General features: G+C 37.8%; 6 protein-coding genes across 6 annotated transcripts; 4 read left to right on the top strand and 2 right to left on the bottom strand.

Moving 5' to 3' along the window:
- Positions 1–2,460: 2,460 nt before the first annotated feature.
- On the top strand, positions 2,461–5,087 carry LOC106452882 (glycerol-3-phosphate dehydrogenase [NAD(+)] At3g07690, cytosolic). The gene is made up of 5 exons (XM_013895065.3): positions 2,461–3,240; positions 3,928–4,149; positions 4,216–4,463; positions 4,556–4,695; positions 4,767–5,087. Exons 1-5 carry the CDS (start codon positions 2,640–2,642, stop codon positions 4,891–4,893), a joined length of 1,338 nt encoding a protein of 445 aa, XP_013750519.2. The 5' UTR covers positions 2,461–2,639; the 3' UTR covers positions 4,894–5,087.
- Positions 5,022–8,998, bottom strand: LOC106452881 (protein ACTIVITY OF BC1 COMPLEX KINASE 7, chloroplastic). The gene is made up of 16 exons (XM_013895064.2): positions 8,716–8,998; positions 7,838–8,404; positions 7,494–7,763; positions 7,293–7,380; positions 7,127–7,214; positions 6,955–7,048; positions 6,730–6,876; positions 6,470–6,640; positions 6,343–6,399; positions 6,182–6,265; positions 6,009–6,093; positions 5,874–5,935; positions 5,719–5,793; positions 5,536–5,640; positions 5,300–5,441; positions 5,022–5,222 (listed from the first exon to the last, which is right to left on the bottom strand). The coding sequence occupies exons 2-16, from the start codon at positions 8,396–8,398 to the stop codon at positions 5,149–5,151; spliced, it is 2,103 nt and encodes a 700-aa protein (XP_013750518.2). The 5' UTR covers positions 8,399–8,404; positions 8,716–8,998; the 3' UTR covers positions 5,022–5,148.
- An 864-nt stretch (positions 8,999–9,862) lies between these two features.
- LOC106452879 (nitrile-specifier protein 5) lies at positions 9,863–11,827 on the top strand. The gene is made up of 2 exons (XM_013895062.3): positions 9,863–10,077; positions 10,698–11,827. Exons 1-2 carry the CDS (start codon positions 10,042–10,044, stop codon positions 11,643–11,645), a joined length of 984 nt encoding a protein of 327 aa, XP_013750516.2. The 5' UTR covers positions 9,863–10,041; the 3' UTR covers positions 11,646–11,827.
- A 220-nt stretch (positions 11,828–12,047) lies between these two features.
- Positions 12,048–14,693, top strand: LOC106452878. The gene is made up of 2 exons (XM_013895061.3): positions 12,048–12,688; positions 12,850–14,693. The coding sequence occupies exon 2, from the start codon at positions 12,870–12,872 to the stop codon at positions 14,244–14,246; it is 1,377 nt and encodes a 458-aa protein (XP_013750515.2). The 5' UTR covers positions 12,048–12,688; positions 12,850–12,869; the 3' UTR covers positions 14,247–14,693.
- On the bottom strand, positions 14,451–17,480 carry LOC106452877 (transcriptional adapter ADA2a-like). Its single transcript, XM_013895060.3, has 13 exons — positions 17,354–17,480; positions 17,086–17,150; positions 16,790–16,971; positions 16,647–16,712; positions 16,446–16,571; positions 16,303–16,375; positions 16,161–16,221; positions 16,027–16,085; positions 15,852–15,905; positions 15,535–15,763; positions 15,240–15,450; positions 14,895–15,170; positions 14,451–14,813 (listed from the first exon to the last, which is right to left on the bottom strand). The coding sequence occupies exons 1-13, from the start codon at positions 17,404–17,406 to the stop codon at positions 14,619–14,621; spliced, it is 1,650 nt and encodes a 549-aa protein (XP_013750514.2). The 5' UTR covers positions 17,407–17,480; the 3' UTR covers positions 14,451–14,618.
- Positions 17,481–17,643: 163 nt separating this feature from the next.
- LOC106452880 (exosome complex component RRP42-like) lies at positions 17,644–19,505 on the top strand. Its single transcript, XM_048780056.1, has 7 exons — positions 17,644–17,855; positions 17,961–18,017; positions 18,111–18,203; positions 18,377–18,455; positions 18,551–18,675; positions 18,753–18,896; positions 18,978–19,505. The coding sequence occupies exons 1-7, from the start codon at positions 17,712–17,714 to the stop codon at positions 19,215–19,217; spliced, it is 882 nt and encodes a 293-aa protein (XP_048636013.1). The 5' UTR covers positions 17,644–17,711; the 3' UTR covers positions 19,218–19,505.
- The last annotated feature ends 318 nt before the right edge of the window (positions 19,506–19,823 follow it).

Below are 19,823 nucleotides of genomic sequence, written 5' to 3'. Positions count from 1 at the left end.
ATCCATTTTTGTGGTATAAGAGAGTGTTTGAACTAACATGATGTTGTTTGTAATTGTTGAATGAGTTATATATACAGATGTATCAATGTATTGTAACGCAGAGTCGAGGATCATTTATATTTAGTTCAATAAATTTATACGAATATTACTTGCTTTTTTAATTAACGTATTTGGTCAAACTTTTTAGTTCATAAACGTTAATTAAGAGACATTTAACAAGTAACATTTTAGAATTGACTCATTACTCTGCTGATGACATCTCTATCTATCTCTATTAATACTAGGTCATCTTCCGCGCGTATTTAATTTTCAAACCTTACAAATTTACAAACTTTTTAACGTCAAGCATATATTATAAGAGGGAGAGATGACATGCACTTATTTTTTCGTTTAAATGTTGCATGCAATTGTTGTAAAAAAATGCAGTTTTAGTTTGGCCTTTTCAGTGTTTCAAAAAAAAGAAGTTTGGCCTTTTCTAAATTTCAATAAGATTGTGTTCTATAAATTTGCCAAATACCAAGACTGAGTTCAGAATATGTAGACAGTTTGGAAGACATCAAAATGTTGTTTTTAGTTGGATTTACTTAGAGATCATCCCCTGAGCGGTATTGGCGTTTTTTTTTTTGCTCGAGCTCATGCTTTAAAGTTGACTCTTATCATGCTTCTGAAATCTTTGATGATTTGTATTGAGTTGTCAAAGTAAATTTTTGTCACAGATGATGAAGTGAGCATTCGCTTCCTTGTTAATAAGAGGTATTAATCATAACTACTATATTTTTAAGTTGTTTTCAAATTGAATTCAGAACATTGTAAGCTGTGTCGGTTGCATATTTCGGTTTTGCATGGTAAAACAATCAAATTGATATGTTAGATAAGTAACTTGTACTTTGACAATTCTATACAAATCAGAAAATTTTCTAGTGTTTTTGTTTGTAGAACAAAGTCGCTTTGTTTTTAATATATGACATTTTAGAGAATTCTTTTCACTTCAAATTAGATGACATTTTTAATTTTCAATTTTCAATGCAATTTTATTCATTTTTTTTTATATTATCCAGTTAGTGTTTTTATTGGTTGAATTATGATTAGGTGAATAGTTAATGATGTTTTTGGTTAGATATAATAGAAAATTAATTCTTTTCCTTTGATTTGTGTGAACAAATCTAAATTTCAAAGTAAGAATAATGGAAATAGTGTCATTTAGGTTATTATATATATATTAGTACATTTATATTTGTAAATACATTTGTTTCACAGATAAAAATATGCTATAGTTTTGTCTATTATATAGATTACAATTTATTTTATATTTAAAATTATTTTCAATTTAAATTTAATGTTTTAACAGCATTCTAGTGGTATGAAATATATATTATTAAACGTATTTAAATCTAATTATATGATTACAAAAGAATTCCATTATATGTTTTAGAATGGTATTAATTTGATAAAAAATGTTAAGAAAAATTACATGTTGAGATACTTTTGGACATCATCAAAATAATAACATTAATCATATGTTATGGTTGCATAACATAATACTAAAAATAATATGCAGGATCATATGTAAATATACTTATATATTATGATTGCATAACATATGAATTGTTTTTGTTAATGACATGACTTACAAAATAGTTAATGACCTATAAAATAATTATATATGTTGTTAATAATTATTAATAGGTTAAAATATTTTTTATAAATCAGTTGGTATTGGTCTTGAGTACAGATTTTTGAATTTAGAATATTAACAGTAAACAAATTTGAGATTATCCTTAAACATAGTATATTGTTGATTTTATTAAGATGTTAATAAGATATATTTGTGATTATATTTATTTTAAAACTAAATGATAGGACAACTAAATGTGATGATTTCTAGCAGAGTATGAGACTAATATCCGTTTGAGTATATAAACCGGGTCTAACAGAGTATGAGACTTTGATTTTTGGGTCGATTCCGAATCAGTTTTTTTTGTATAAATATTCTTGACTAATTTTGTTAGGCAACTATTAAGAAAATAAGAAAATATAATATGTTGCAAATTTTAGGAATAAACTTTTAAAATAATTTCTGAAATGCATGACACAAGTGTATAATTATGCAATATGATATATTTAATATACTTACCAAAAATTATATTAAATTAAAGTAATATTAAACATAATATGATTACAAAATAATACAAATGTGAAAATTAAATTTCTCAATAAATTAAAACAAAAAATATACCGGCAGAATCTAGTTCACCTTTAAATTTTACATATTTAAAGTTTAGGAAATGAAGACTAATGCTTCATGTCGCTAATGTCGGCCAAACGTTGGAAGTGGACCGCTAGACTATAAAATGAAATAACGAAAAGGCCCATATACAAGGTGTAGTGGGCCACGAGTAGGCCCACGTTAGATAAAGACAGCATAGAGAAGCTGACGTAATTGTCTGATCTTACCAAGTTACCTGAAAAGAAAATAAAAACACAAACTTTCCTGAAAAGATCATTTCGTCGTTTAAGCGTAAGCATCGATTACTCCGACAAAGATCAAATCTTTTTTTGTTCCACAGCTTGTTGCCTTGTTAGTGAACAAGCCACTGAAGACACTCATTACAAATCTAAAGCCTTTATTTTTGTTAATAATGGAGCAATTGGTGGAAGCAAGGCTCGACGAGATCCGCAGAGTAATAGGCAAAGCCGACGACGACCCGTTAAAGATCGTCGGCGTCGGAGCCGGCGCGTGGGGAAGCGTATTCATCGCAATGCTACAAGAAAACTACGGAACATTCAGAGATAAAGTCAGTGTTCGAATCTGGAGAAGAGGAGGGAGAGCCATCGACAAAGCCACAGCTCAGCATCTCTTCGAAGTGATCAACTCGAGGGAGGAGCTTCTCAGGAGGCTGATACGACGGTGCGCGTATCTCAAGTACGTGGAAGCTAGGTTAGGCGATAGAGTTCTGTATGCAGACGAGATATTGAAAGATGGGTTTTGTTTGAATATGATTGAGAGTCCTTTGTGTCCTTTGAAAGTGGTGACGAATCTGCAGGAGGCGGTTTGGGATGCTGATGTTGTTGTGAATGGTTTGCCTTCGACCGAGACGTTTCAGGTGTTTAGTGAGATTAGTAAGTATTGGAAGGAGAGGGTTACGGCTCCTGTGATTATCTCTTTGGCTAAGGGAGTGGAAGCTGAGTTTGAGCCTCGTCCTAGGATTGTTACTCCTACTCAAATGATCTACAGAGCGAGTAAAAATTCACTTCCCATGTTTCTTTTTTTATCTGCTTGGTAGATGAATATTTGATATCCTCCTCCTTAATCACTTGGTTGTGTATAGTGTCAGTTAGGGTGTATAGTGTCAGTTAGGCCTGGGCGGATTCGGTTCGGTTGAGTCGGATTTTCGGTACAGGTCCATTCGGGTTTTACTAATTTTTGGGTCGGATTCGGATTATAACCAATGTCTGAAATCGTCCAATAAATATTTTCTTAAAAACTTAAAAAATTAACAAAAACATACGCAATATATAAATTATTCAAAATCTAATTAAAACTAGTTAAACTACCTAAACTAACTAAAAAGTATTCAAAACAATAAATCAAACATACAAAAATCTGTAAAATACTCTAAAACATACAAAAATCTGTAAATTACTTTAGTATATATAAAAACATTATATTTAACTAATTTCATATATGTTCGGATTTCGGAATGTATCTAAACCCGAAGGTACCAAGCTCTGAAGTCCCATTCGGATATTTTTGTATAACATTCGGATATGATTTCGGTTTTTTCGGTTCGGGTTAAGGTTGGGGCTTCGGTTTGGGGTAGAAACGCCCAGGCCTAAGTGTCAGTAAGCAGCATAGGTGTCTAGTTGTACCTGTCTCTCTTGCATCTTAATCGTGTTAACAATTCCCTTGTCATTGCGTCTTTGTAGCTGGAATCCCTCTTGAGAACATTCTTTACCTTGGGGGACCTAACATTGCTTCCGAGGTATACAACAAAGAGTACGCTAATGCACGGATCTGCGGGTCCGAGAAATGGAGGAAGCCTCTGGGGAAGTTTCTAAGGCAGTCTCATTTCATAGTGTGGGATAACAGTGACCTTGTTACTCATGAAGTAATGGGTGGTTTGAAAAATGTATACGCCATTGGCGCAGGTAAAGATCCACACATCTCTTGAAATGTTTCTCTAGGTGAAAGCTCATGAACAAGTGTGTTTGTAGGAATGGTGGATACATTAACAAAGGAAAGTGCTACGAGCAAATCAGTGTACTTTGCGCATTGTACTTCGGAGATGATTTTTATTACTCATCTATTGGCCAAAGAGCCAGAGAAACTTGCTGGACCTTTGCTTGCGGATACCTATGTAACGTTGCTAAAAGGTCGTAATGCGTGGTATGGTCAGAAGCTCGCAAAAGGAGAACTTAACCTTGAAATGGGTGATAGCATCAAAGGCAAGGGAATGATCCAGGTAATAATATGCATCAACCAGTTACCGTTAGAACTGTAAATAGAATGTCTTAGATTAGGTACATGAAAGGCTAACTGATGTAATGTTCATAGGGTGTTTCTGCGGTGAAAGCGTTTTTCGAGTTACTAAACCAATCCTCGTTAAGTCTTCAACACCCTGAAGAAGGCAAACCTGTAACTCCTGCTGAGCTCTGTCCCATCTTGAAGATGCTCTACAGAATTCTTATAACAAGGTATCCTTATTTCCTTTGACTAATTAGCTTTGAACCCCTTTTACTCTTAGTTTATGCTTTGATGTTGTTAGGGAGGTCTCATGTGAGGCAGTTCTTGAAGCGCTGAGGGATGAGACAATGAATGACCCACGTGAACTCATCGAGATTGCTCACAGCCATCTCTTCTTCCAACCATCTCTTCTTGGTCAGACACCTTGAGACTTGCGAACACTTTTCTTTGTTTGTAAGTTTCTCTGGTAGGCTTTGGTGCAGACTAGTTTGTAATCTTGAAGATTGATATATAGTTGTAAGTTGTGTACTTTTCTAGTGATGAACTCAGTCTCAGATACCTTTTTGACTTTCTTTTTATTGAGTCTTTGAAATAGTTTTTTTTTATACACGTATTTATACTTTTTATACTGCTATACATCACAATTCTATATTTTGATTTTGGGAGCTTCAAAAGAATCATCATCATATCATCTTCTCAAACTTGTCAAGCTTATTTACCCTTTGCATAGATCTCAGTACCAATAACATGAATATCCCTGCACAAAAAAAAGAAACTACATTTAACCACCAGAACATATACACTTGTAGCGTGTTCAACAGTGTTTCATCATACCTGCACCAACGAAGGATCCATTAGCAACAAGCTGACTTCCTTGGTTGCTAAACGTAACCCCAATGTTAAGCAGAGTTCCTCCAAGAACTGTGTACATTGTCGCCATCTGCAGTATTGTCGCTTTCCGAGCTGCTCTTTCCGACTATAACATAAAAAATAACAAAATTCTCAGTGATTCGTTTACTATACTAGGGTCAAAGAGCATGAAAATGATTCAGAGGAGTTGGATTATGTACCTCAAGAACTCTGACACGGAGTTTAAGATCGCCTGAATCAAGTTCTTTAACGAACTCTTCTATGCGCTGCACTCGGTATGGCATTGACAGCGTAGAAGACCTAGCCTGTTCAGTTATTTTTATTTAGTACAAACAGAAACAAACAAGAGGGATTGGAAATGACATAAGTAGCAAAAGCATTACATCGTCTGCCTGTTTCCTTATTTGTTGGACAAGTTGAGTTCCCGAGTTTTGCTTTTGTTTTAAATCCAGGAGTTCCTGTTTAAAACCGATGTTCATGAGCGTTAGCAAAATGATACAGAAGAGCAGAGAGAAGACTGTTAAAAGGTAGTTAGCACCTGCGCATAGGGAGCCGCAACCTTCACAAAGGAAAAGTCTGGATCAAGGATGTAACCAATACCTGCAAAATGAATGAGCATAGAAGGTGAGACTTGTCAAAGATTCTGACAAAAGAAGAGAGAGAGAAGAGGTACCCTCAAGTGTGGAAAATGCTCTGATGACAAATGTGAAAGTTGATGGGAAACGGAATGGCTGGTCCTGTGAAATTGCAAACAAGTCCTGCCATAGAAAATGAGGACATTTTCAGTATTAAGCATCACATACTGTAGTAACAACCAGAGTAAATGGCTTGAGTATTGATTAGTACCTCTCCAATAGCTGCCAAAGTCTGTTGTTGATCTGGGGACTGGCTTAATAGATTGTCCAAGAAGAACTGAATAGATCTCCTTACCTAACACAAAACACAAACAAAAGTGGTAATGAGATTACATTTTGTTTAATCTCACATAGAGAAAGAGTGAGACTTACCGATGAAAGATCTCCAGTGGGTTGGAGTGCTTCAAGATCTATAAGATTTTGCATGACCTGTAAAAAAACATTTAGTTAGCTTCTTGTCTCTCTCTCTCTCTTTAGTTAGTGAAAGAAGTAAAATAACCTTTTTGGCATCTTTTTCATACACAGAATAGAAGAGATCAAGCAACCTCGTCCGAGTAAACGTCTTGATCTCTCCCATCATGCCAAAGTCATAGTAGATGATTGATTCATCTACATCAATGGCTAGATTCCCTGGGTGAGGATCCGCATGAAAGAAGCCGGTTTTGAGTATCTAAAACATCCAAAAAAAACATAAAAACATTAAGTTTCAAAAACCATATGTTTTTGAATAAACTTTTTTAGCACCTATTGTTTATTAACCTGGATAAGATAAGCTTCAATGGCTCGTGACGCTATTCTTGAACGGTTATAACCACGAGCAGCTAACGCGTCTAGCTTGTTGATCTTGATACCAGGTACATACTCCAAAGTCAAGACCTTCATGGCAGAGTAATCCCAATAGACCAACTACCAAATGAAAACAAGAGTTTCATTAATACAAGAACTTGGAACCTCATGAGTTTTTGTTTAGTAAATGAAACTTACCGGTACGCGAACCCAGCTTATATTCCTGAAGTCTCTTCTGAACTTGTCTGCATTCTTAGCTTCGTTTATGTAGTCAATCTCTTGATACAAGATTCTGAAAACCAAAGGGAAAGATCAGTACCACATGGTTTAGAGCCACAAGTTATAACTACTTTATGTAATAAAGACTTACGTGGCACATTCTTCGTATATACCAACCCAGTCGTTTGTACCAAACGATTCACTTTTCTGGAAATACTCAGCAATCAACTTCAAGTTTTCTGATAAGAAATTATACCATTTTCAGCATTATATCAAGCAACCATGTCCATAAGTTGTATTATACAGTTGTTACATACGTAGATCAATATCGAAAAGTTTCTTGAGTCCAGGTCTTTGTACTTTCACAACCACTTTCTCTCCATTGTGCAACACAGCTCTGTGTACCTAATGGAATAAACTTTGAATAAATTAAAAATACAAAACATCAATATGTAGATGAAAATGCAGAAAATAATTAAGCAAATAAGTGTATACAAAGGTGGCTAATTGTCACAAACCTGGCCAAGGCTAGCTGCAGCTATGGGTTGGTCTTCAAACTCTTTATACATTACACTAATAGGAGCTCCAAGCTCGGCCTCAATGAAACGCCTTGCCTTCTCTGGAGAAAAGGCAGGGACTCTATCCTGCAACTTGGAAAGCTCATCAACGAACTCACGTGGGAACAAATCAGACCTAGTTGAAGACAACTGTCCCAGTTTGATAAACGTTGGACCAAGCTGCAACACACTCTCTCTCAGCCACGAAGCTGTTTCCCTTCTTCTGCTTTTCTGATTACATAACAACTCATAAGGAAACCAATCAATGAGATTTACAATGACGAGAGGTTTTTTTTGTTTATTACCTGTTTCTCTTCTGTGAACCCTCCAATGTAAGCCCACTTGGCATTGTCGAACAAGACACGGATCCTCAGGGCAAGAACAAACGACCAAACATCAACACTGCGTTGAAACGAGCTGTAGTTCTCATCAGCCCAGCTAAAGCCTTCGTCAGAAGGAAGAACTCTAACTCCCTCAACAGGTGGAGGAAGGAAAGATTCTGGTTTTTGCTTTGGAGGCTTAACCAAAGTTGAAGAAGACGCAGCGCCGTTCATGTTAACCAAACTCGCTCCATTAACAACTTTTCCAGCTGAACCGTTCACTTTGTTTACATTGTTCATACCGTTTTTTCTTTTGACAACCTCACTGGCTGGGACCATTTTGACAGAACGTCCGTTGATTCCAGGCTTGGAAGGAGTCTCTGATTGTCTCATCTCAACACGGAACCTCTTGGACTTGGTGCCAAAAGAGTGAGTGGACTCCACAGTGAATGTGTTCTCGAGAGAGCTGCTGAAACCAATTGCTTTGGTGGTTCTTGCGGTCTCGCTGACATAGCAGCAGCTCTGAGAAGCTAGCAAAGCCGCCATTTCCACCTAATTTACAAGAAAAAACTATTTAATAGGAGAGAAACAAATAAAAAAAATTGGAAAGCACCTATGCAACAAGCTATAGAAAAAAAACATTCCATTACATCGTCAGTTAAAGCATCGAGTTCTCAACGGTTCCTGTAAGAGAATCACAAGTCACAACGACTTCTAAGAAACTCAAGGAACAGTGATCAACGATTGAAAGCGTAACGTTTTTCTGATACGAGCTTATGATACCAAACACAATTAATTTGAAGAACATGAAGTAAAAAAAAAAAACAAATAACACAAGTAGAAAAACAGAAAAAAAATTGAACCTTTAGTTTGAGTCTTGAATTGGGTTGACTGGTGTGTTTCAGAAATCAACCCAGACCCAGAATCTGCTGTTGAAGTAGAGGATCCTCTCTCTTGGGAACAGAGAGGAGATAGAGAGGTGTGAGTTGCGTGTGGTGGTCGTCCTAATGAGACGTGTGTTGTTCTCCTCTGGTTTTTTTTCTACGGTCCAAAGGAAAATAAAGTCTTGTCCTTTTATTGAAAATTTTGTGCGTTAAATACGGATTTGATCAGACAAAAGGAAAAGAATCTTGGTACCTTTGTGTCCTAAGATTAACAAGAACCAAAAAGAGTTATGGAAGGTGCGTGTCCAGCTTCGCCTTCTCACGTTTATTGTGTGGTGGTGGTCATTCGGCAGTGTGTATTAATTTTATTAATTATATCTTAATTTTAAAAGGATGTAATTAGATATTTGCCTAAATTCTAATAATAAATCTGAGAGATTAATCATATTCATCAACAATATCTAGCTGATCATTACATTACACAGGTGTATATATGATTTTTTCCAAACTATTTTGAAACTCATTTGTCTACAAGAATAGTACTACATTGTAATCAGTTTCTTCTACCAAACCATATGACATGTTGCATATGGGAGTTTGGCAGCAAAAAGTTTGTTTTATTGCTCTTCAATTACATCTTGTGAACAAGCAATGCCTTCCACTCGATCGTCACACAACTCTTTTCTTTTCTTAACTTCAACTCCAAGGATCTTCAACTTCTGAAGGATTCGCTTTAATTTGTGCATGATTAAACAACCGGCCTAGCCTTTGTCTCCGATTCTAGAGGAATCACTCTGGCCCTAGTGCCCAGCCCAGATCACTTTTTTAAAAAAAAAAACTGTAGCAATACCAACTGGATACAATACAATCTAGGCCAAACTGTTCACATGCGGGGGATACTAAATACCAACTAAGATATAACCTGGCCCAGACTATTCACATGAGGGAGATAATACACAACCCACTATGATAAGATTGATGATGATTTTATATGTTTGTTGAATTTTAGGACGCACGAAATAGAATCATTTTCTTGTGTTAAAATCTTGGCCAAAAGTTGTTTGGAAGAATAATTTTTTTTTCTTTTTTTTTGGCTTAGGATACAGCAAGATGCATGCCGTTTCTTGGGTGGTTAGTTGTCACAACTCCATGGCGTTTTATTAAAGTAAACGCATACTATACAAAGATTCGTTTTTTCCACCTCCTCTTTGGGCCTTTTAAATAGAGGAGAAACCCAAACACTAACAACATAAAAACTAGTTGGTCCTTTTGCCAAGTCATCATCATCATTCAGTAGCAGCAACGATGGCATCGACTCCAATGGAAGGCAAATGGGTTCAGGTTCTCTCAAAATATCTTTCTTCTTCTACTGGATGTGTATAGTCCGATCCAACAATCTTATAACATTTTAGTTTTAATTTGATTGTCTTTGTGATTGATATATATATTCATCGGTTAAAGTCGTAGCCTTTCCTCAGTCTGTTATAGTAAACAGAACTGGTCAGATTATTATGTTTGGTCTCTTCTTTGTTTTTTGATTGATTTTAACTTAATACTTACTGTAATAATGATCTAGAACAAACAAAAGGAGATTTTTTTTTTGTTTGGATAAGTGAAAGGAGAAAACTTTGTTGATAGTTTTTGATTACTGATGATGGTTGTAATCCCATTTGAATACTTTATCTTTGTGTTGTCATCTTCTCCATCTGTTTACTCTCACTTGCTTGTAGTTTTATGACAAAAAAAATATTACTAAGCTTATTGGATAAGTGGACAATGAGTTCGTCACTACTGACTCAACTCTTGTCTGTTTGTGATTGAGCTCAGTTAATACTTATCGTAACGGTTATTAAAAAAAAGAGGAAAGACTGTTGATTGATAACTACAAGTTTGAGTGTTTAATCTTTTATAGCTATTTGAATAGTTTATCTTTGTGTTCTTTGTCTTCTCTGTTTATGCAGCTGAAACAGAAAGGAACCGGACCAGGAGAAAGAAGCTCTCACGCCATAGCCCTCGTTGGCAACAAAGTCTACGCCTTCGGCGGCGAGTTCCAACCCCGTGTCCCCGTTGACAACCACCTCCACGTCTTCGACCTCAGCACTTTAACATGGTCCATCCAAGAAGCTTCAGGGGAGGCTCCTCCTCCTAGAGTAGGCGTAGCCATGGCTGCAGTAGGACCCATCATCTACTTCTTCGGCGGCCGGGACGAGAATCATCAGGAGCTCAACGAGCTTTACTCTTTCAACACTTCCACCAACGAGTGGAAGCTTCTCTCCTTAGGGGAGACAGGTCCTGAGAACCGAAGCTACCACTCCATAGCTACAGATTCTCAGAACGTGTATGTGTTTGGTGGGTGCGGAGTTGATGGCCGTCTGAACGATCTTTGGGCGTACAACGTTGTTGATGGGAAGTGGATTAAGTTCCCGTCTCCGGGGGAGGGATGTAAAGGAAGAGGAGGTCCAGGGCTAGAGGTGGTCGAAGGGAGGATATGGGTTGTGTATGGATTCACAGGAGATGAAGCGGACGATGTTCACTGCTTCGACATAGCTAAAGGAGAATGGAGAGAAGTCGAGACAAAGGGGGAGAAACCGTCTGCGAGAAGTGTGTTTTCCACTGCTGTTGTTGGGAAACAGATTGTGATATTCGGAGGAGAGGTTGATCCTAGCGACTTAGGACACATGGGAGCAGGGTGTTTCACGGCTGAGGCTTATGGGCTTGATACAGAGACGTTGGAGTGGAGGAAGTGGGAGGATGGGTTTGGGACAGAGGAGCATCCGGGGCCTAGAGGATGGTGTGCGTTTGCAGCTGGGTCGAGGGATGGTAAGGAAGGTTTGTTGGTTTATGGAGGGAACTCGCCGAGTAATGATAGGCTTGGTGATATCTTCTTCTTCACTCCAGAATCTTACTAATGTGATTGGTAGGTAACTAAGTGTGGTTTGGTTTTGTTGCTGAGTCCAATGTTTGATTCTGTGAGGTTTTAAGCCATGAATCTGTAATAAGTTGTTTATGTTTGGGTGAAGCTTATATTTGTCTACGCTTTTGTAAATGTGAATGATCATTGAAAAGTTATAAATAAGCAATGTTCAAGAAATCGTTAGCCGGTAATTAGACGCAAATTATTGATCAAATGGATGTTTACACTGATATCTTTTGAACGTTTAGAACTTTAGACCAACTTTTTTTTTCAAAAAATCTATTTTAAAAAAATTGTTTTGTTTAGATCCGATTTACCGACTAAGCACTGTCTAGATTGCATACATGAATCTTCTTAAGTGTAAAACAAACAAATGGCAGTTAGGACATTGGAAGCAACTCAAAAGATAGTACTAGTAATAACACCTCCATCAGAGGTCTATCAACTGATGAGATGATCACCATTAATGGAGTCTTTGAATTCAATAAATTTATTTTATGACTACCAATCCACTGAAGCTACATTGATTGACCTTACAGAGAGTAATACTAGTTACTCAATATATCTCGTTTTCGGGGTACAGTTGAAAAGATATTTAAGTTTGGTTACTGTTACTTCCTCACAACAACCTATGTTCATTACCACTACTACTACTTGCCTTGTCAATGACTCAACCAATGCATGGCTCTTCTTTTTGCTTCCCTCAATCACACAAATCAGTAGAAAATCTCTCTTCATTATGATTTTCTTGGTTGCTTCAAAACTATTTTATTAAATTTAGTAATCTTTTTAATTGATAAATTACATGATGTATTATAGCCAATAGATGTTTAGAAAACAAATAAGGAAAAATATGACGTGGAGATCATGATAAGCTGAAACACAAGATTCTCCTTAGCTCAATTCAACTCTGACTGATTAGTCTCTCTCATATGCAATTAAGCCCTAAAATATCATTATTTCCTTTTTTTCTTTATCCCTTTCTGATCTCTATCTCTCCCTGTGTTCATGTTCACAAGCATATAGTCTCTCCAAACGGTATGCATGATTCTACGTTTACTCTCATCTTCCCTTTTTTTTATAACTTCTAAAGGAATCTGTGGTGTTAATCACAACTGAATAGATCTTTTTAGGGTTTTTTCTCTTCTATGATTGACTCCCCGGCGAGTTTATTCTTTCTCGTTTATTGGATTGAGCAGATTGTTGATTGAAGTTGAAGATGAAAGACTTTGTGATTGATGATGTTGGTAATGCAGACTCCATAATGGATAGTGATGATGATGATTGCAGAAGGTTTATGGTGAATGCAGTTACTAAGCATCACACTCCAACCATGTTTCAAGAAACTGATGTTTCAGTTATTTCTCTTGACGATGATGATGATGGTGATCTCAAGATTGATGAGGACTACAAGTTGTTACTTGATGATAACAGTTTAGTCCCTCCCTTTGAAGACGACAGTAACGAATCTGAAACGCGTAGACTCAGATTCAACATGGTTACTGATGATGCAAACAGATCTAAGAGGAAGTTAGCCGAGTTAGACGCTGCAAGGGATGTTCCTTTAGCTAGTAACATGTCAGAAGAGTCAACAGAGGATGATGAGGCTTTATGGGATGTTCCATTGCTTAGAACCCTAGACGTCATCAAACGTGACAACGAAGCTAGGAAACTGGCGGAGTCAACTTCATGGGATGTTCCATTGGTTAGAGCCCTAGAAGTCATACAAAGAGACGACAAAGCTAGGAGAATGTCAGAGACTTTATGGGATGTTCCCTTGGTTAGAGCCCAAGAAGTCATCCAACGAGGCAACAAAGCTAGGAGATTTCTAGAGTCAAAGGTTGATGACACTTTACGTGATGTTCCATTGGTAAGAACCAAAGAAGTGAAGCGAGTACATAGAGTTACAGAGCCTTCAATGACACAAAGCAACAAAAGAGTTTGTGTAGGGACAAGGAAGAAGAATGTGGAAGAAGTTGTGGATAAGGACTACAGGAGTTACCTCACATGGCTTGTAGACTCCTTTAAACATCCCACAACCGTTGTCCCTGAAAAGGATCTATCAGCAAAAGTAAAGGTTGAGATTGAGTCTTGGTCTTCTGATGATGATGATGATGATGTAATTGAGGTTAGTGATACTCCATTCACAGATGGAGAGAGTACACCTTTTGTGGTGTCCAAGAGCAAGGAAGTGATTGATCTTGAGAAAGATGATAGTACAGATGATGAAAGTTTTGGTAGTTGTGTGTTTAGAAAGGAGCTAATAGATGTTCTTGAGAAACCATACGATGAAGGAGAGCTGTTGTTGTTGTCTAGTCAGGCATCAATGAAGAAACCAGTGAGTAGATGTAGAGAGCTGAGAAAGGGAAGAGAGAGTAGCTATGAGACTTCTGAGCTGGGACAGTCTTATCTCGAGAAGGTCTGTGATTTCGATGAAGAATACAAGCGTGTGGATGGTGATGATAAGGCGAGGTTGGAGTTGCTGCGTGGGTTTTTCTTTTACTTGGAGAATATTTCTCTTCCTGGTGCTTTCAAGCCTTGGTTACCAGAGAACATGAAGAAGATGGGACAAAGAAAGCAATCTTTGCAACCATAAGAAGATGGTTGGGTCAATCTTTTGGTTAAACTGTTGTATGTTTTAGAATCGAATCAGGGCTGCTTCTCTTTTATTTTGTTGTTGTTGGATGACAATCTGATTCAGAGTAGTTGCTTGTCTCCCAAGAATCTTGTTTTCTTGAGCAATGTCTCAGTGAGGACACTGAGTTCAAAAGCTTAATCAAAAAAAAAAAAGCAAGAGAACAAGATCTGAAACATTCCTTTCAAAACTAACAGAGAACAAGATATGGAGCCAACATCAGCATCATCTTGTATACACAACTTCCTATATGTACATAGCTAATACATTGTTTGAGAATTACATGTTAGGATTATGAACCAAAGAGGCACACAACCATAGGGGGCTCATTAGTCATGATGATTCGCCTATTCCCTTCTGAATCAGCAAATCATACACTCTGTCTACTTTACTCGGCTCTACCCTGAAGAAGCTATAAGCATCAGACTTCTTCTTTATCTTCCCTTTCTTTATCTCGCTTGTTAAGGTTTCCAGCATTTTGAAATAGTGTGCAGGCAGTATTCTCATCTCGTTGCACATCTCCTTTTCCTGCACAAAAGCACACAGCTTCAATCTCTCAAACCATGGGAACAAATCACAATTGGAATGAGAATCACCAGTGTTACTTACGGTCTCAGAGAGTAAGTCAGCCCCAAGGAGACCACTGACATCCCAATTGTCCAGCGAGCTACATATTATTGGAAGCGTGGCCTTTGACAGCGACTCAGAACCAAAGGGCTGTAAGTTTCTTTGTAACCCTCTGGGACTCTTTAGTGCTTTACCGGCTACACTGCCTGGTCCACCATGGTTTAGTCTCACCAAATTTTCCTCAGCTTCCTTCTTTCTCTTCTCTTCTATAAATCTATTTGCTTCTGTAGTTGTCGTACAACCAGCAGCTCTTGCTTCCTGCAACATTTTACCAAAAAACCTTACTTAGTTCCCGCCTGATTGTGTTTGTAATCATAAGCATCAAACCTGAAGATCCTGGATTCTTTTGAGAATCCGGTGCTCCTCAATGACTTTTTGAATCAGTTCCTTGTGCTCTTCTTTGGAGTGGAACCGCGCAAAGACCTTGCACTTGTTGTAGATTTGTTTCTCCTCTGCTGAAAGGCTCAGCTCAAACTGATCAGGGTATAGTAAGTTCCTTTCCAGAACGAACTCCTTCCTCCGTTTCCTCTCATCAAGCCTGTGGAGAAAGCAAAAAGCAAGATCTTGGCTGTAGCTTTGGCTCAAAACAGAACAATTTGGATTAACATGTCACAAAATGTACCTTTTCGAGTAAATATGAAGAACCTGCAGCTTCTGCTCACGCTCAGCATCCGTGTCACAATCCTTAAACTCCATGTCAGAGAGTAGCTGCTCAGCATCGTTGTCGTGTTCGATCTCAAACTCTTGCCGCTTTAAGTTGTAGCCATATAACTCCGTTACAAATGGAACTTTCTCTCCGGGGAGTCTCGGTTTCTTCTCCCCCACACTCCTCTCAGATAGTTGTTTTGCAGCTGACACAAAGCGCACATTAACTACCTTTAGCTTTTGTTTCCTTTTAAATATAACTTTACATAAAAACTTGTTCCACAACAGACAAACCTTCCAACTTGATGGTGTCCTGAGTCTGTGGTGGTGCATTGGCTTTCTTCTTGACTGTCCAAAAAAAAGTATTACTTTACATTTAGAACTATGGCAGAGATAATATTTAAGGTTAAGAATCATATATAGAGGCAATAGATAAAATCATAAAAGAATATAAAGATGTTTCACATACCTCCAGCTAAGATAGGCAAAGGTTGATCTACTGAATCATCCTTCCCTGAAGCTTCTTCCCTGCTCATCAAAACACAGAAGTATTTGAGAAGGGCCATTCAACATTGTATACGTAGAGAAATGGTTGTTACATACTTGATTTCAACTGACATTGGCAGCTCTTCTTTTGGAGATAGGTTCACGAGTGGAGGTGATTCTGTAAACAACCAAACAAAAATTGAGTTGGCAGTTTTCTTCTTTCACAGTTAATATACGAGTCCCAAATCATCAAGCAGACCTTTTTTCACAGCATGCTCTTTACTCATAGCGAGAAGCTCATCTTTGCTCTTTCCATTTGTACGAGACAAGTCCTACAGAGCAAAGAGCTTTGAGTAAATAAACGAGACAATGTCAAACTATCTGGAGATCATGTGTCCTTACCGGAAGGGGAAAGCAAGGTGACTGCATGTAAGCAGAGTTGAAGTGATCAACACACTCGGTCTGTGTCTTACTGCCAACATAGTTTGCAACTTCTTTCCAGTTCCCAAACCCGTAAGTAGCAATGGCCTAAAACAATAGATTAATGATTACATTAAAAGCAGAAACAAAACAAGATCTGTTAGAAAAAAGTTTAATGAGTACCTCAAGAAGGAGTATCTCTTCATCCGCATTCCAATCAGAAGAAACAAGCGGAAAAGACAAATTGTCCTGTCACACAAAAGGGTAGATTCATTCAACACAAACAAACAAAACAACACATACTGCTATCGAGGTTGGAAGCTAACCATCACACGATACGGGTGACTGCTCTTGTGACGGTTAAGCTCAACACCAACATAAAAGCATTCAACACAAAGGTCAAAGTCAACACAAACAGCACATTTGAGACGAACCAAACCAGAGAGATCTTTATCGCAGTAGTTACAACAGTAAAGACCAGGCTTCCTCTCATTCCCAGCTTCACCTCCTACATATTGCATTCCAATGGACATATAACATAAGAACTTTTCCACAAAATATATAAAAAAGGTACCAACTTTTGGAAACATTAGCTTGATTGTACATTAATTCATACACCTACCGATCGAAATCGAAGGCCCTGGTGCATTCTCAGTACCAGAGGATAACTTTTTCCTTTTAGATTTTCTGAAACAGCCAAAAATCAACACTTTAGGATAAAGACGTATGAAATTGAAGAACCCACAAGCTAGAACTCCGCTTCAGTTAGTCAAACATGGCAATTAACACAATTGAATTGGATTATAGAGAAATGTTTACTCGGGAAGGATAAACCCTAGACTTAATTAATTCGAGCTAAAAAGGGATAAAGATGGAAACTTTAAACGAACCCAGGATTCGCGTCTTCAGTAGCAGGACGAGACGCTAGTTTCGAGCGACCCATCGGCACCAAAGCTCCCTCGCTCGGTCGCACTTCTTCCCGGAAAATTGAGGAGAACAAAAAAAAAAAACAGAAAAGAGTGCGGAAATAAAAAGAGGTAAATGACCAAACTACCCCTAAGAAGATTCAATAATTAACTTCATGCCATCTCTTTAAACCCTACCGGTAGTTATCTCTTAACCAATAAAAACTTGCCGCCACGGTCGCCGGGAAACTCAGAGCTCTCTCTCTTCTAAGATTTGTGGGTTTATATTCTTTTTGGTTGTGATGTATAAAGGTAGGTACTTTCTGTTTAAACTGAGTTGTTGATGTCTGTCTGTGTAGTGATGGTGGCGTGTTCTGTTGGGGAGCAACACTTTCTAAAAGGTGGGATTGCTCAGGAACTTCGAACTGATGGTCGGAAGAGGTTGACTTACCGTCATACCTACGTCAAAACAGGTGTTATTCCGCAGGTAATGTGATCTCTCCTAGAGCTCATCTGTTTCTGGCATGTCCATGATGTAATGTGTCCAATAGATTTTGCTTATTATTCTCTCTACTCTTTTGTTGGGTTTAAGGCTAATGGTTCAGCGAGAGTTAGGATAGGTGGAACTGATGTGATTGCCAGTGTAAAGGTACTTCCTTTATTGCTCTCTCTTTCTACACTGTTATTGTTGAATGAGTAGTGCTTCTGTTTTGCTCAAAATGTTAAACCCAATGATCTGCAGGCTGAGATTGGGAGGCCAAGTTCGCTCCAACCCGATAAAGGAAAGGTTGCCGTTTTCATTGATTGCAGTCCAACAGCAGAACCTACCTTCGGGGTGAGCTTCTATCTAGCACTTCTCCTGGTGTTGTATCTATCAAATGGAATCATAGCTTTGTTCTACCTGAGATTTTAGTTATCATATTCATAACTTTGGCTCCAAAGTCTCCAGCTTTATTATGGTGTTAAATCTTTAAGCCGCTAATACTTTGTGATTTTCCTCTTATTCAGGGGAGAGGGGGTGAAGAATTGTCTTCTGATCTTGCTTTGGCTCTTCAAACATGTCTTCTAGGTGGCAAAAGCGGAGCAGGTTTGCAATCATGTTTAACGCAGTTTCTATTCTAGCCTCCACATTTGTTAAACTCTCAGCTTGTAACGTGTGTAGCAACTCTATTTTTGTAACAGGCGCTGGGATAAATTTATCTTCGCTTTTAATCAAAGAAGGAAGAGTCTGCTGGGACCTTTATATAGATGGCCTTGTCATTAGCTCTGATGGGAATCTATTGGATGCACTGAGTGCTGCCATTAAGGTAGTAGTTTCTCATGAGATGTTGTGACGGTAGTGAGTAAATAGAAATGCAACTTGTTGACTAATACTTCCCTGCAGGCTGCTTTAACCAACACGGCTCTACCAAAAGTCCAAGTTTCAGCTGAAGTGGCGGATGATGAGCAACCAGAGATTGACATCAGCGACGAAGAGTATCAACAGTTCGACACTTCCAGTGTCCCAGTCGTAGTCACGTTAACTAAAGTAAGCATATATCTTAATTCACATCTTCTTAGGTAAAGCTTACTAACATCCTTAAGAATGCTTGTCTTTGGTTTTTATCAGGTGGGAGAGCATTACATAGTTGATGCAACAGAGGAAGAGGAGTCTCAGATGAGCTCAGCTGTGTCTATATCAGTGAACCGGACGGGACATATCTGTGGGTTAACCAAAAGAGGTGGATTTGGTTTGGACCCGAGCGTTATCCTTGACATGATCTCTGTGGCCAAGCATGTGTCAGAGTCTCTGATGAACAAGCTTGATTCTAAGATTTCAGCTGCAGAGGCCTGTGAAGACGAGTCTTGACTGTAGTTAGTTTACTGTTATATTAAAACACTGAGTTTCTCTTTTGACTCCATTGTTTATGGATCTTTGTCTAAAGTGGAAAAGAACATAACAAGTTACATGAGAGGATTGTGATATCTTTTGGGAGGAGAGATTGAGAAGTGAGAGTGAGGTCACCTTTGAAGAGAACTTTTGTGGTCCATGATTAAGCCCAAAGGTCAAAATTAAATAGTGTGTGTGTGTGTGACCAGTGTTGATCACGTGTGTATCCTCAGCTTTGGGGTTTGGTAATGACTTTGAAAAATTAAACTCTTTTCTCCAATTTTGAAGTTTATTGAAAATTTATTATGTAAACTATTTAGAAAAGAAAAAAGTTCAATACAAGTTGATTGAAAAGCTCATGATTTCCTTTGTTTTATATTTACTGTATCATTTTTTTGTTCCATTCTGTGAGAAAGTGTGGTACCTTTAGATGCCTGAGAGGCAAACACAGCACTGTCCTTTGCCACTTTATCAACTAAGCAGCTCTCTCGACTTTTTGCTAGTTTAAGATAGTTAATTAATTATTTGACAACACACACAAACGAACAATTAGGTAATGATACTTTGATCCATGTGATAACACAT

The sequence above is a fragment of the Brassica napus genome, chromosome A5 (genome assembly GCF_020379485.1).
Source record: "Brassica napus cultivar Da-Ae chromosome A5, Da-Ae, whole genome shotgun sequence".
NCBI classification, from domain to species: domain Eukaryota; kingdom Viridiplantae; phylum Streptophyta; class Magnoliopsida; order Brassicales; family Brassicaceae; genus Brassica; species Brassica napus.
This window is presented reverse-complemented; position numbering and strand designations above follow the sequence as displayed.